Source organism: Cyclopterus lumpus, chromosome 4 (genome assembly GCF_009769545.1).
Source record: "Cyclopterus lumpus isolate fCycLum1 chromosome 4, fCycLum1.pri, whole genome shotgun sequence".
NCBI classification, from domain to species: Eukaryota; Metazoa; Chordata; class Actinopteri; order Perciformes; family Cyclopteridae; genus Cyclopterus; species Cyclopterus lumpus.
In genome coordinates, this window is record NC_046969.1 from 16,480,249 (window position 1) to 16,495,828 (window position 15,580).

Here is a 15,580-nt window from a genome sequence, read left to right on the forward strand (position 1 = left end):
AAAACGGATTTTCTACTTGCTCTTGTCTATCTGTGTTATCCAGTTGTTATGATGACAACACACGATGCTAATGGCCTTGCTCAAAACCAAGCCTTTGCTAAAGCAAATAAATCCTTTCTGTATCTCCATGACTCATGTGCAGCCTGAGTGATACTATTTTGATGGAGCAGAAGTACAAAACAGATGTGGCCATGGAAACTGACAACATCCAATGAGAGAATAGGATATGGGTGTGGCTGACAAGTCCCGCTCACTTCTTTCTGATTGGTCAATTAATAACTTTTTTTCTGCACTCAGTCTTCCCAGGGAGGGAGAGACGAGAGAGAATTCACTAGAAGTTTCTATATAAAGATAAAAACTGTCACATGATGTCGGGCTTCAAAAAGACTGATGAAGGAAGCTGTGTATGTGTTCCATGTAAATAACTAACAAGCATAACCCCTGCAGTATATCTGTGAAATGTGAACTGAGCTCTGTGGCGTTAAGTCTTCTCACTAGTTGTCTACTTTCTCACTTACATTTATTTTTACATTAGTCTATTTGTAAATGATGGATTTGATGTCATTCATTGAGCGAGCGTCATGCAATTAAGAGTCAGGTTTATCTATCTGAGCAATGAAAGTCGCTGATTAATGCTGTCCATTCACTCCTTAACTGTGGTTGATTTGAACAAAGTGCTTTGCACGAGCACACCTGTTCAATAGAAGTGGCTCCCGGTGTAAACTTGTACGACGAATGGTGAAACAGCTTTTTAATACCTCACAGACAACAATGCAGCAGTGGTGCAGCATTGCCAGATGTAAAAGCTAAACTATTAAACATTTCAGTCTTTCTTTTCAGTTCAAATTTGCAAGGTTTACTTTCTGTCTTTGTGTTCTGCTACTTTCACAAATATGCACACAGATGAGAGGAGATAGAGTATATTGTTATTTAAAGGTGTTATTGTTTTATGTTTTCACACTTGTTTCATGTCTCAGTGTAGCTACTGAAAGTGATGTGCTGGTTTCTGTTTTGTTCATTTTATGTGAGCTCAAAAAAGCAAAAACTAAATAGCATTAAAATATAGGATTTTGAATAAGGTTAACAACTAACAGTGTGAACAACACCAAACGTATTTTCGTACAAACAATTTGCTCCTAAAAAAGGCCATATCCCACAATTATTCACCAATTTAGTGATACTTGGTGTAGTACACACACAGATTTTACATTATGAAGATGTATCCTAGACTAACATGGTCACAAAGAAAATGGTGAATGGAACCACACAACATCCCTGTTGCTTAACCACTGGCAGACATTCTGGATTGAAAGCTCCGATTAAAATGTAAACGTACACACATATATGGAAGTACAGCTTCTCTCTCTAATACAGCGCTAAAAATGGCAGCCTCGAAGAGTCTCCCAGAACGTTTTTCATTCAAATCTCAAATCAAAACCCACCTCATCAGAACTGCTTTCAATGTGTGATTGTGTCTTCTATGTCTTTATTGTATAGCTCTTTTATGATGGCCAAATGTCTTTGAGTATTTTGAAAAGCACAATATAAATCACATGTATTATTATTATTATTCTTTCAGGGATCTAAAATCTTGATCCTGTAAGCGAGTTACAGCATGATATCTCCTATTGTCCTTAGATATTTAAGCCATGTTTATTGGCGATCCAAAATTGATCATCAGCATAATGAGTTTGCTACTCTGTGTTTTATTCTGTGATGAACTAATGGCCTTTTGAGAGTATTTTCCTGTCTTTCAGTGCAAAATGACTGCAGAACTGCTGATTGTGTCCATGTGCAAATTTGCCTATAGCTGTAGCTATTACATGGATCTTAAAATCAAGAGCTGGATAAAACCAAACTGTGACATGAAAATAGTGGAAAGTACCAGTGGCTTCAGTGATCAACATCAGTAAAAACTAATGTGTATCAAAATCCATATAACTTGTAAATCTCAGAGATTTACATTAGCCTGAAACTATGACTTAATTCTAATGTGCAGATTTAAATCTGTGTAAATGTGTAACTGGTTCACGACTCAAAACAATAAAAACAATGGCAAGCTGTAACAAATATCTCACGTATTGGAGAAAAAAATAGTCTGTCTAGCTTTTTGTGACACGATATATTCATCCGCTGCGCGCTATATTATGCAATGAGGCAGTAGGGCGAACAACAACCCAAGCGGAGTGATTTAGTGAGGACTACACCCAAGCGCCTTTCCAAATGCAGCGGCTTTTCTTCGTTGCTTAGACCAGAAGAAAGCGGAGACGTGACGGAGTCGGGGGGGTTCTGCTAGCTGGAGGCTCGTTAAACCACTGATAATTACAGCTTCATCACTGCTTCTTCGTCGCTCAAGAGACGCCTGTGACCCTCCGTATTTGTCCATCTTTGAACTAATCTCACAAACATGTCCTGGCAAACGTACGTGGACAGCCTGATGGCTGATGGCAACTGCCAGGACGCGGCCATTGTTGGGTACACGGACGCCAAATACGTCTGGGCATCGTTTGTCGGAGGCACTTTTGCCAACATGACGGTTAGTATTCTCTGTCCGTATCAATGGTGACACGGGAGGGAAAAGTACATTTTCCACGCCGGTGCGTTTGTCTGCATAGCAAGGCCTCGTTAAATGGGGATAAGACGAGCGGTGTGTGGTTGGTACACATGGTACCCGTTGGTCACAATCAAGCTGCATTGGCACGTATGTACCGTTGCTTTTCAACCCACCACCCGTTGTAGTCGTTTTACCCGTTTCACGGTCAATTAAATCGCACGCTGTGGTCTCAATGTTAACATAATTTTGTTTTTAGAAATCACCCGTAGATAGCCAGTGTCGCGAACTCGAGCTAATGGGGCTAACGCGCTAGCTACTGTTAGCTTAAACTAGCCGTGTTTGCCTGTGATGCCGGTCCGATAAGATGAGCGAGTCGGACAAAGCACACCTGTTTTTTCTTTTTCCAGACCATTATACATTTAGATGTGTGTGTCATGTTGTGCTTCATAGTGATGTCTGTCTTAAGCTTGCAACAGTCTACCAATGGCGTTGCCGAGCAGTGTAACGTCAACGTTAATCAGCTAACTACAGCTCACGATTAGCTTACAATCAGGCCGGTCATTACCGGCTAACGCTACTAGCGCAACGTTAGCAGCGCTCACATGCGCTCTCTCTCGTTTTCACCCATTCGGCTTCTGTGAATCACAACGCCGCTGCCGCCCCTTATTTTCCAAGATGGCGGATGTACTCATTCATTTTGTTCATGGAAATGGACCGACATCGCTCTTTCTCGGTGAACAATCGGGTAGAGGTGGTCCACATTTCCCAGGGCCGATTTCTATGGCTTTAAATCGCTGCACATAGACCCGATTGTACTGCAACATGTAACTTTGTGAAAATAAACGTTTGCTCAACAATAGTCTTGGCCGCTTTCCCCGAGCCTCCATTTTGTCTATTAAATAAGGGATAATTTGTGTGAATGTGAATTTTAAAAAACAACGTAATTTTAACGAGCACGTTGACTATGAAATGTCAGCACATGCTACACACAAGTGACCTGTGAACTTGTGCCGCTGCTCTAGTGTCTGCTCGAGCTGCCGACACATTGTAGTGTTGTCCTTTTTGAACAACTCTGATAATAAAAACAATTGACATCGTCGTTTTTCCTTGTTCATGTGAACTTTGTTAACATTAAGGCAGAGTCTGCTTACCAGCTTGCGTCAGCGTTAGACATTTTTTTTCTTTCCAGTCTCGAGACCGGCTAAACACAATCGGCTAAAGCAGAAATCTAGCCAATAATCGATAAAACAGCTGTTTAGTTTTCTGGACCAGAGCATTAAACAGAAAGGCAGTGACTAACTAATTGACTGACCGGGCCCTTGCATGTCGCTAGCAGCTATGCTAACGTTAGCAGAAATCCTTTTGAGGTTCTTGTTTTTTCCTCAAGGATTTCCTGTGTGCCATGACTGTGCACTTCTGGAGTTAAGGGGCGACGCCTTTTCTGCTTGGTTGGAAAAAAACATGTTTATAAAACTACAATGCGGTCAAATATGATTATTGTTTGCACATGTAAGCAGTGGTGGTCTCAAAAGTAGAATATTAATAGATGTGCATTTTTCAGCTTTATGTTGGCAGCTGGAATGGGTGTCTGAGATTTCAGGATATGCCAACTATAGTATATTGGAGTTAACAGTTTTTTTTAAACTGATCATCTGGCGGGCTGGATATCCTCATTACTTGGTACCAACTATTCTCCTGACCAATACACCAGTTAAAAAAAACTGTAGCTTTTTATATTTAGCTTGACATGCTGTTAAAATATAATTTTGATTTCTTATTGCACAATTATGTAATTGTATGTATCAATTTGGGTAAATTAGTTGATGGCTGTCGTAAAGCCCCTTTTCTTGGAAAATAGAGACTTGAGGTTTTTTCTGAATATTTTGTACATCATCAATGATTATATATTTAGATTTGCATTTCTAAGGTGATGTTCTGGTTTCAATGTAGACATTTAGCTGCTGCACTGGAAAGGGGTGCATGCAGCATTAGGACATGCTTTAATTGCTAGATTACCAAAATTGCAACCATTTAGTGCAAGGAGGGAGAGAAAGGTTGCATTGTATTTCATATTCATTCGGCTGGGATATAGGAAATCTTCAGATGCCTACAATCTCAAATCAAGGGAAGCATAATATTCCCTAGAATATATTTGTAGACTTTTGTGCCAAAGATATCAAAATCATTCAGTCCTCACAATGCTCATTTTCTGAATTTGAATCCAACATGTACATCTTTTCAGAATGGTTTATTAAACCTTGTTATGTCTTAAAGCCACACTGGAGGGCTCCAGGGGAAGTTTTGTTAACAGTGTAAAGTTTTGAACAAATCTCAATTTAAAAATCTTTGAAATGTCATTAATATATATATATATATATATATATATATATATATATATATATATATATATATATATATACTAAAATTATGCCATGACTCAGGTGGGTCCAATACTGGCACCACTAGGCATTGTAGAGGAGAATGAGGAGCTAATAGAAGAGGCAGCATAATTGGTATAATCCACAAATTAATAAAATAAAGTCCCTTTTAAAAAAAAAAAAACTGACTTCTTGTTTTCTCCCCCTAGCCTGAAGAAATTGACGTGTTGACAGGAAAAGACCGCATGGGATTCTTCACCTGTGGGATAACCTTAGGCAATAAAAAGTGCTCCGTAATCAGAGACAGCCTCCATACTGAGAACGACTGGACAATGGACATCCGGACAAAGAGTTCAGGAGGAGAGCCCACATACAACATTTCTCTAGGCAAAGCCACCAAAGGTGAGCACCACGTTCAGTTTTACAGTTTGGTAGTGCTACAGAGACTGCGTAACCTGCTTTGACATAGTGCCATTACATTTATAAACTTATGTTGTCTATGCATGTGCGCTATATCTTGAATATGCCTTTCCTCAATATATATTGAATGTATGTAAATTACTAGATGTTGCCTTTTTAGATGCCATTTTACTATGATCAACTGCATCTCAGCTAAATGTAACCTGTACCTCTTAGTTAGAGATAAGGGGCAGATTCATATCAAAAGGGTCTTGGTAGAAGACTGTCTGTCTTACATGCCAATGGTATTGCCAATTATAGCTGTATTGCCGTTTATAATTTGAATGATATATATTTTGTTGGCTTAAGGAAGACTAGACATCTTAAAGATGAGCTAATTAAAAAGTCCTAAATAATTGATAACATGTTTCTCACATGTTCCCCTCTTCGGTATCTAGCTTGTATACAAATTGTCTAGAGATTTAATGTTTCCGTGCGCCTGTTATTAATTAATTCTATTAGTCTAGATTTTCACTGAACTACCATGCATTAAGACAAGATCTGGAAAAAGTTGCGCCATTTAAAGTAGATGAAAAGTTCATATTTGGGTAATGCTCAGCCTTAAACTTCAACATCAATTTTTCTCCGTCATACATTGAAAATGTATCTGTTGGCTGTATCTTTGATAAGCTAGATACTTGTCAACCAGAAGAGCAGTGAAGCTGGCATGTGATCTACTCTGCATAATTATAAAATACATAACATCAAATGTCACGACTCACTCTGAGATCTCTGCTGATTCATTCACAGTTAATTTATTTAAATTTACAAAAATGATATATATATATATATATATATATATATATATATATAATTTTTTTAAAATTCTGTCTCATAAACAGTGCAACAAAATTTAAACCACAAATGCCTACATTTATTATAAAACGGATTTTAAAGAACTTTCAATGCTCTTAGCTGTCAAAATGGACATTTTAGCGGCAACCATGCTTTAGCTTCTACGATCAATACCTAAATTCTTACCAATTTCTGTGATGCAAAGTGAAGTCTCTTTTATAGGGGCTTGCCTGAGTTATGCAAGTTTTCATATTGCCTGTATGGGCCCCAATGCCCTGTCCTCCCCCCTTTTTTCCAAGACACTACTAAAACTTAAAGGTGAGACTACAGCTGGTTCCAATTCTCCACTCACTGGGCCAGGATTTCCAAAATACTCTTAATTGCATGCATCTTCCTCTTTCCTGGTTAACACTCTCTACCCTAAAGTATGAATCTGTTCCTCTGCTCACATGCTTCCACTCTATTCCTGGTAAAAGACTTATTCAGAGCTCTTACATGTATTGAGGAGAGGTTCCACAAGCTATCTGCATGTGTGCCGCATACGCCATGGTTGTTAGCATCCAGTAGGACCTTCACTTTCCTCGTCTTTGCTGCTGCATTGTGTGTTATTTCAAATGAAACCAAGACTAGTCTCCTATGTGGAGTGCAATAAACTAAAAGGTACAGTTGGAGAGAAGAACACAAAGCTAGTTAGTTACACACCTAAACCTAATACCTGGTTGCGTGTGTCTAAAATGGGCAAGAAACTGATTTGGCAACCATTTGGATGAGTAAACTTAAATGTACTCAACAGCTGTGTAAACTATGGCTGGGACTTACTGTCATAGATGGATGTCCAAACAAACGGATGAATGTATAGTTTTTTCATCTGGCATTGCTATCTGCTCTTTCAGAAGATTTTGTTTGTAAAGTAATCTGGATTTGATCAAATGGAACAGAATTTGAGAAATGCATTTTTCAGAGTAATGACTTTAAATCAATACATGTTAGATTAAAGCATTTATAAAAAATGGGTGACAATCTTGCTCATCTACACGTGACTTTATGTTAATGTATGTTGTAGCACAACTAAATTAGTAGTTTGGCTCCAGTCCAAGACTGAGCCTCAATGTAAGGCCCCATAGATGTGGAAAATTAGCTTCCTTTTAATAATTAGTTGATGACATATCAAACATTGCTTTCAATCTTGGTGGAAGTTGGTAGATGCTAAAATGAAACACAAACTACAACTCTGCTTGATTACTTTGCCATCACAAGGTTGCAGACTGACAAACCGCTTTGCATGCTCCCTTTACGTGCTTGCTCCCGCTGTACTCGCCCTGTCTTCCCAATGGTCATGTCTTGTTTCACCACCAGCAGCACTGATATACGAAAATGAAAGTTTAGGCTCGATGCCGTTTTCAGACCAAAGCACTGCTGTGGTTTTTGTGTGTTTTTCCTGCTCTGTAGCTGTCTGTCCGCCTGCTGCTTTTGGCTCTTTTCACTTGTGTGATCTCCGCACCTTCTCTAAATGTCCCCTCTGTCTCTTTTCTTTCAGTCATGGTCTTGGTAATGGGCAAAGAAGGGGTCCATGGAGGCGGATTGAATAAGAAGGCATACTCGATGGCAAAATACTTGAGGGATTCAGGGTTTTAGTTTAGTTTTGACGTAGCTTATGTGGTGTAGTTGACGGAGAAAGAAACAAAAAGAAAAATAACATAAAAACAAACAAAACTTTAAAAACCACAAAAAACTAAACTAATTACTGTCGAGTCATGTTTCCACCCAAACAGAGCATTTCTAACAAAGCGCAAGGTTCAGACTCTGTTCTCAATTATGTAGCCCCACATATAGCAGGGTGGCAAAAAAAAAAGTATATTCTTTTCCAGTCCTGCTATCACATGTCTGTTCATTTATTTTGTTTTTTCCTTTTGTGTACTCCAGCAATGGTTTTTGTCATGGGGAAGGAAGGTATCCATGGAGGGCAGCTCAACAAGAAAGCATATCATATGGCTGAGTACCTGAGGAGGTCCGGATACTAAAGCAGCCTGTACCAGCCACCTAACAGCTCGCCCTTACCACCCTGTTGCATTTCACACTACTTCAGTCCCAGTTGGTAGTTTCTCTTTTCTTTATTTTTCTGCCTTCTCGCCTCCCCATTTGTTATCCCATATTTTGTTACCCTCTTCCTGTACTCTTAAGCACTACAAGTTGATCCATAGCAAATAAGCATGTTGCTAAGAGGATGTATGACAATATTTTCCAGCTAAAAAAAATCTGGCAAAACAGTCAAAAGCTTTACTGTCAATTTGAGGTAGGAATTTCTTTCTTTTCTGTCACTGTGCCCATTACTTAATCTCTCCCAAACCCGATCATACACACTCCTCCCCTAGAAGCCGATGACTTAAGCACTTGAGCGGTAACCAAGCTCGTCATGTCTTCCTGTTTTAATTTCCTTCATGTGTGGAAGAGGAGACTGCGTATGTCGGTCTACTGCTGTTTCCCCTTTCACCACCACTGCCCCCCCCCCCCCCCAAACTCCCTGCCAAAAATGTTTAGTTCTGCCCCTTTTCCTGTTTCCTCATCCTGTTTGCTCAAAGCAGGCAACACTACAAACCTGGCAGAAGACTCATCTTCATCAAACACTTCACATCAACCAACCAGTCCCTCCTTTCAGATCCACTGCTCTGTCCTGAATATGTCTGGGAGGGGGGGTGGCTCAGTTGACTTATCATGAGCCAGATTTGCGAGCGTTGGTGTCTAAATGCTGGTTGCCTCTCCTCCCCAACTACACGGGAACCCCATGGACATTCCACAGCAACCATGGCTCAGGCACTTGATACAGTTTTGTTTGCCAGCTCCTGTAATATATATTTTCTTTTTTTTGAAAGGCTGCCATTTTTGGATCGTATATTTCCCAGCATATACCATCTGGAGCGTGTCCAGTTAGAATGTTTTTTTTCTTTCTTTTTTTTTATAGGACCAAGTGTAGTCGAAGCTCGGGTGTTTATACGATTGCTCTAAATCATGTGAAGGATGACTGCTAACCTTTTCCTGATGAAGGAAACACGAGATAGTAACACTTATCATGGTTAAAAATATGAAGCTACAGGGGAGGTAAGGGTGGGAGTATATGAAGAAAATTCTTGTTTTGTTTGTCTTGTTTAGAAAACAAACTGCATTTGTACAAACCCCATGCTTTGTTGACAACTACAAAACTGTGGAATAAATGGCCTTTTACTCGTCAGCTGAGCTCTGGGGTATCACACGGTCTGTCAGCGGTCAGTACGGCTAACTAACGTCCAACTGACAAAATACCTTTCAAAAGTAGAAATGACACTCAATGGGAGATGGGATTGGTTGGAACAAAGACGCTTCTGGTTGTCTTGAAACTTAACTGCAGAACCTGTGTATCCTGTGCCATAATCGAGATCTGTTGCTATTGTAAGATGGATTTTACCCACTGTCCACCAATTCATTTCATTGGCACTTTTTTCTTTTTCTTTTAGCTTCAGCTCCACTGTTTAGGCCTTGTGGGATATGTACTCATAACAAAAAGTCCTGTTTGCTAATTTGTTCATTTCCTTTTTCTTCACCACTTTTTTTTCTTCTTTAATGCATCTGATTTCATATGCATAAAACCAAGAAATGCCATAATTGATTTATCACCTTGTTTACAGACAGATCAAATAAATTTATTCCAACCAGATAAATGTTTGCTGTCTTTTCATACTGAATGTTTTTGTTTTGCGTGTAATAGACATTACATATGCAGCTTCAGTCACAAATACTCAAACGGGTCACAAAGGGAGTTGAGGTTTAGGCCGTGTCAAATTTAAGACAATGTTAACGCCTCGATTTTGAGCGGCAGTTAGCAGACGTCTCAGAAGAACAGGATTAACAAGTGTTGGCAGGACTTTGCAGAGTAAACCCTGGAACTCTAATCTAAACTTTGTTCAGGCGTTAATAAATTGAGGTCCCAAATGTGTTTTTGACCATAAAGAGTTAACGTCTCAACCTGAGGGACTTTTTAGCTGATCTGAAACATTTATCCTCAGATGGAGGTTTGAAACTCCCATTTAAAGGGGGCATGGATAAGTTAATTTGAACATTACAAATCCATGACCAAAAGCTCCAGGATGTCTCAAATGACCTTGAATTTGCACTTAACGGACGAAGTGGTGACATCTGTGGAAGTCCCATAATTTCCACTTCCTAATGAGCCATGCCACACTTAAAACGGGCTGATTGTATCGGATTGGCTTGTTACTGAAGGTTTGGCCTACATGTTAATAAACTGCAGCTGTACATGTGCCAATCTACAGCCAACTGGCGCCGTTGACGCAAACACTGGGTAGAAGGATGAATGGATTGGCTACATTAAATCGTCATGAAAACAGTAAAGTATAATTCTTGACCATAAAGTTTCCTTGTCAAGTGTCATTTTCCTTTTATTGAAGTAAATTTGTATTGCGAACAGACATACATGAGCAGGAAAACACTAACAAGACAATACATCAACTGAAAAGGCAATTTGTTCATGAACAATCAATCAAGCTACATTATGAAAAGAAAAAAGCAGCATATTTACTATAAACTTTATTAAAAGGAGATATGGTCAGTTAGATGTGCATTACAAGGCCTATCAACAAATAACTGCTTGTGTTAAATGGAGGGATCGAGGTCTGGAGCAGCCGGAAGAAGTTCACCACGGGCAGCGTGTGACATCACAAGAGCACATCCTGCTTCCAACGCGTTCTCAGACTGGCTCGCTTCAGTTGCTCTTAGTGTGAATCACTGTAACAGATAAACCGTGGCACAAAATACAAACAGGAGCCCCTGGGATCCTTCATACGAGAGGCAAAAAACATTGCTGTGGCTTTAAATGTTTCTATATTTGCTGAATGTTAGTTACATCTTTGACAAAAAGGATGCTGCATAGCGGTGTAATGTGAACATGTACAATAATGAAACCTTCCCGTCATCTGAAACCTGGAGGAGATAATCAAAGTTGGAACTTATTGTGATTTATAATTTTTATATACACTTTAACTAAATAAGCGTGCGCTTGCATGTCTGGGACTTTTCCCACTCATTTGTGCATCATCTTTTACATTAAGTACAGTATAAAAGTCTACTGTACATCAGTGTAACCAGGTCTGTCAAATCTGCCAAACGGCCCCTACGATAAGCCACCGACTTCCTGTCACACGGTTGGAAAATCAGCCCGTTATCAGTAATCATGTAAAAAAAAAAATCAAGATCTGTAATTGAACTCATAGGGCGGATACATTACAATGTCTTGTAAGCAGTGACAGAAAAGATCAAACCGTTTCGTGGACCCCCCCCGCCCCCCCAAACGAAAGTGTCTGCAGCCGAGAGGTTTAGGAGGGCTTTGGTGAGCAGGGAGGTCAGGCTCGCGGCAGGTCGTGCTCCAGGCCTTCCGAGCACGGCTGCTGCATCTGCACCACCACGGTCTCGACGGTGACCTCGTCCTCGCTGTCGCTGCTGTCCAGCTCGTCGTCCTCATAGTCGGAGGATTCCTGGTCTTGCTCCGAGCGCGACGCCCCCGACATGGTGCCGAACGAGTGGGCGCTGGTGGATGCCAGAGAGCGCAGAAGGGGGGTGCTCTCCGACACCTCCTCGTTCTCGTCGGGACCGCTCTCCCCCTCCTCCGAGTCGGAGTCGGAGTCGCCCTGCGAGGGCACCACTTTCTGCTTGCACACCGGACACGTCTTCTTGGTTTTGGTGAGCCAGGGGTCCACACACTTACTGTGGTAGGCTGTGGACAGCGAACACACAATCGGCAGAAAAGGTTATTCATATTCCGAACAACAAGAGATTTAACAACCTGTCTAAGCTTGAAGAGGTCGCTCTCTTGTACCGAGAGGAGAAGTACGTTTATATATATATATATATATATAGTTAGTTTTCTTATTGCCAATGAATCCAATGAAAAGAAAAAAATGAAATGAAATGATCCCACTGACAAATATTGCCTGTGTCGTCAAAGCCTGGCGTTGAAACAACATTAATGAGCCACACGGCTCCTTTATTATGATAACACATAAGCACTGTAGTTTACTTTGAGTGAACCCCAAACACACCACCCTGCTGCCATAAAGATATATAGAGTATAATCACATTACAATGTTTTGCCATCTACTTTATGGGAGATTATAATGTCCGTATATAAGTAATACAGAGAATGAGGAGTCGTGGGGGGGAAGTACTTTATTTTATAAGGAGATTGCATTTTATGAGTGTTGAGACTCACCATGAGAACATGGCAGGACCCGGAGTTTGTCACCTTCTTCATATTCGTCCAGGCAGATGGCGCACACATCGTAGTTGTCTCCTGTGTCGAAAAGACGAGACACGTTCATCTTCTGACTGCTTTTAACTGAACATCGATAATACTCATGTCTTCGTGGCCATTATTGTCCGACACCTGTACAGCTCTGACATGGCCAGTGCATCACAGCTATGAATGCATTCTCATTCAAAACCACTAGGAACAATGCAGTTATGAAAAATAATGCATAAAAGGAGGGTTAGTTTGGGAAACTAGGTGTGAGTGTGGTGTTTTCCTGACGTTCATTGTCCTTCAGGTAATGAGGCAATGAGGGAACTCCAGCTGCTTCATGAGTCTAATTTCCTTGAATTCTGTAAATGGTGTCACTTTCCCGAATATGTCCCTGACACTGCAAAAATGCCAGCACTGCCTCTCTGGACGTTACAGGAGGTGCAAAGTTTTTTTAGAGCAGTAAAAAAAAAAAAAAGTATCAACACACTCCCTTTTCAAATTCCTCAGCGTTCTTCTCATTTTCCTTCCCTTCCTCTTGGCTGCCCGGGCTGGAAGGAGGGAGCTGTGGGCCGGCGTGTTTATGTAAGCTCTAAATGAGCATGTTTTCCCGACTTGGCTCTCTGTGTTCGTGCCAGGGCTGCATGTGACCGTATAAGGATGGAGTCATATCGACCAGACTCCCCCCCCCCCCACCCCCCACCCTCTCTGAGCGTCAGCAACTTCAACTCGTGTTTTCAACTCTGCTCCCTCTTCACACTTTTAGCTCCGTTTCTTCCTCTCCCTAACGTCACCACAATCTTTGAATTACTTTAACACTTGCCCTTTTTGTTTTTGGGACCCAATTCTCAGCAAGCCTCCATCTTTTCCTCTCTTTTGCCCTCTCCCCGGCCAGTGCCGGACAGTCGGCCGATTGTGCAGGCATGGATCCCGTATACACTCAGAATAGCTCAGTTAGTGCAACAGTTCAGCAATTCCTGAGAGGAAAGCTTCAGTGGCTTTCTGAACTCAAACACATTAAAGGGCAATTCTGTTTTTTCTTGTTTTTTTTCTTCTGTTGTAGTTTGGGCCACCATTCCCTTTTATTGTTAATTGTCCCAGGACTCTGCAGCAGAACATATTTCACAGTCTGGTCTGCTCATCTCTCCTCACTGAACTAATTCCACCAGTCCCGCTGATCAAAGAACTGTGGGCGTTTCCCACAGCTGAGATTCACTTTCATGAGTCTCACAGGTAGTACGCGTGTCAAGATCAATGCTAACAAGAAAAGATATTGAAGAACTGCATCCCAATAATTATTATTACCAGAGTTGTTAGAGCGAATAAAGCAAATACAACAAAAAATATATATATATATATATTGTGGGTTTTATATTTTATTTCGAGTCAGCTTTGAAGTTGGGTGGTAAAATATATATTTTTCAAGGCCAATTGGAAACAATCTAGATCATGTTTGGCAATGTGAACACTTCAGATGCTGGGAATCCCTCACATGTACATTTGGGGCCAGTAGCAGATCTTAAAAGGACTCACGAGCCACTGCAGCTCTTCTCACTGTTTTTCCTTAATCTGCCAGCCGGCCAGCATTCCTGAGTCTCAGAGGAGCCACACTGTCCTACTGAGCTTCGGATGAGCAGTGAATGTGCAGAGCAGAGCGAAAGTGTGCGGGACGATGACAGAATAACGGAGTAAAAAGAAGAAAAAAGGCTTGTGCACAGTTCAACCGGAGAGCCAACCGGACGAGGGCAACTGGCACTGAGGCCAGTGAACTAAGAGACAGAGAGAGCTCCTCTGTACTGACATCAACATGCCTTACACACACAGACGGCTGAGACACTGCAGCTGCTCTGTTCTCTCTGTTCAGTGTGTGTGTGTGTATGTGCGAGCTCAGCTCCCCGCCTATGGTTTGGAAGTGGAGAGCCGTGGAGGAGAGGGGTGGTGTGACTCATCTTAGACATAGACTGGAGTTCAGGGGTCAGCGGTAGAGTCCAGCCTCTCAGTCTAATGAAGGGTTTCAAACAATCCCCCTTGTCTCCTCAGCCAGATTGAAGTTCCCTGTATATTTGTGTGCGTGCGTGTGTGTTTTTCCGGCTTTAACGTCTGCCCAACGCAATTTTGTGGCAAAACTCACCACCCAGAAGGCCAAAAATCGCTATCAAGCATCAGGCCTCAGCCTAAGTGGGGATGACGCAAGGCTCTGCAATAAAACCAGAGCGTAAGTCAAGTTAATGGCAGAGCGGCGCTGTATGCTGACAACTGTGGCAGCTGGTATTACATAATCTTGGACATTTAAACAGTTCTTATGCTGCTGCTCAGACTGGTATTGTGCGTGAATTACACGGGTACCATAGTTTTCATGAAGGCATTGTGCACCATCCATACAGACTCCCTTTGTGTAAGCTACTATTAATTTCAGCCTGCGAACTCCCATTTCCATACATGGATGTCTGACATTATCCAAATGGCGACCATCACCACCTCTGGCTCAAATCCACATAAGAACTGTAGAGTAAATATAAATAGTATAACTTTCATACATGCTTAACAGCATTAGCAATACATCTTTGAAAAAAGGACCACAACTCAATAAGAGCATGACTGACAAAGTGTTTGAAGAGTTGATAGATGCCGAGTTGCCAGTCGACGCTCTGCCAGAGAAGGTAGATGGTGGGCAGACACTCATCAGCAGAAAGGCATCCTGCCAGCACGGCAGCAGCCGAGGCCGATCAGCTGGTTTAAATCTCCCCGAGGTGACCTCACAGTCTCAGAAAAGACATCATCACACCATGTTGCATATATAAACTCTCCTGCCTCTGAAACAAACCAATGTTATCCAAATAATAGATTGTACAAAAGAAGCCTTTCCCTTAGGCTGGTAACTGGTTTCAGATGGGAAGTTGTGACTCATTGGATTTGGGTTTAACAACTGCTGCGAAATTGTCTGTTACTGCAGAAAACTCAATGAGGTGGAACAAGCAAGCTTCAATGCAGCTCCGAGCAAAAACATACTTCCTATCGAGTGCTGCAGGGATGACGTATTCTTGTAGTCCAACATCGGAAGTTAGCGACCATCTGGTGGCCACTATAGGAACTGCAGCTTCAGACAAGTGG

The 15,580-nt window shown here is 41.3% G+C and overlaps 2 protein-coding genes across 5 annotated transcripts in view; one reads left to right on the forward strand and one right to left on the reverse strand.

Moving 5' to 3' along the window:
* The first annotated feature begins 2,175 nt into the window (after positions 1-2,175).
* Positions 2,176-9,874, forward strand: LOC117729311 (profilin-2-like). 2 transcript variants are annotated; one of them, XM_034530278.1, is made up of 3 exons: positions 2,176-2,536; positions 5,142-5,334; positions 7,724-9,874. In XM_034530278.1, exons 1-3 carry the CDS (start codon positions 2,408-2,410, stop codon positions 7,819-7,821), a joined length of 420 nt encoding a protein of 139 aa, XP_034386169.1. In that variant the 5' UTR covers positions 2,176-2,407; the 3' UTR covers positions 7,822-9,874. The 2 variants fall into 2 exon arrangements, with proteins under 2 accessions (XP_034386169.1, XP_034386168.1); XM_034530277.1 differs by having other exon boundaries at positions 2,179-2,536; positions 8,110-9,874.
* Positions 9,875-10,590: 716 nt separating this feature from the next.
* rnf13 (ring finger protein 13) overlaps positions 10,591-15,580 on the reverse strand; it is a 31,860-nt gene continuing 26,870 nt past the window's right edge. For all 3 annotated transcript variants that reach the window (XM_034530348.1, XM_034530349.1, XM_034530350.1), the window contains 2 exons: positions 12,443-12,523; positions 10,591-11,947 (listed from right to left, as the gene is read on the reverse strand). In XM_034530348.1, the coding sequence (XP_034386239.1) occupies positions 11,577-11,947; positions 12,443-12,523 (452 nt within the window). In that variant the 3' untranslated portion in view covers positions 10,591-11,576. The remainder of the gene's footprint in view (positions 11,948-12,442; positions 12,524-15,580) is intronic.

What these genes read in the sequence shown, in the direction of transcription:
- LOC117729311 (XM_034530278.1), top strand. Translation starts at nt 2,408, where the DNA reads ATGTCCTGGCAAACGTACGTGGACAGCCTGATGGCTGATGGCAACTGC. An exon ending in GCACTTTTGCCAACATGACG is followed by an intron (nt 2,537 to 5,141) that starts GTTAGTATTCTC and finishes TTCTCCCCCTAG; the next exon opens with CCTGAAGAAATTGACGTGTT. An exon ending in TCTAGGCAAAGCCACCAAAG is followed by an intron (nt 5,335 to 7,723) that starts GTGAGCACCACG and finishes CTTTTCTTTCAG; the next exon opens with TCATGGTCTTGGTAATGGGC.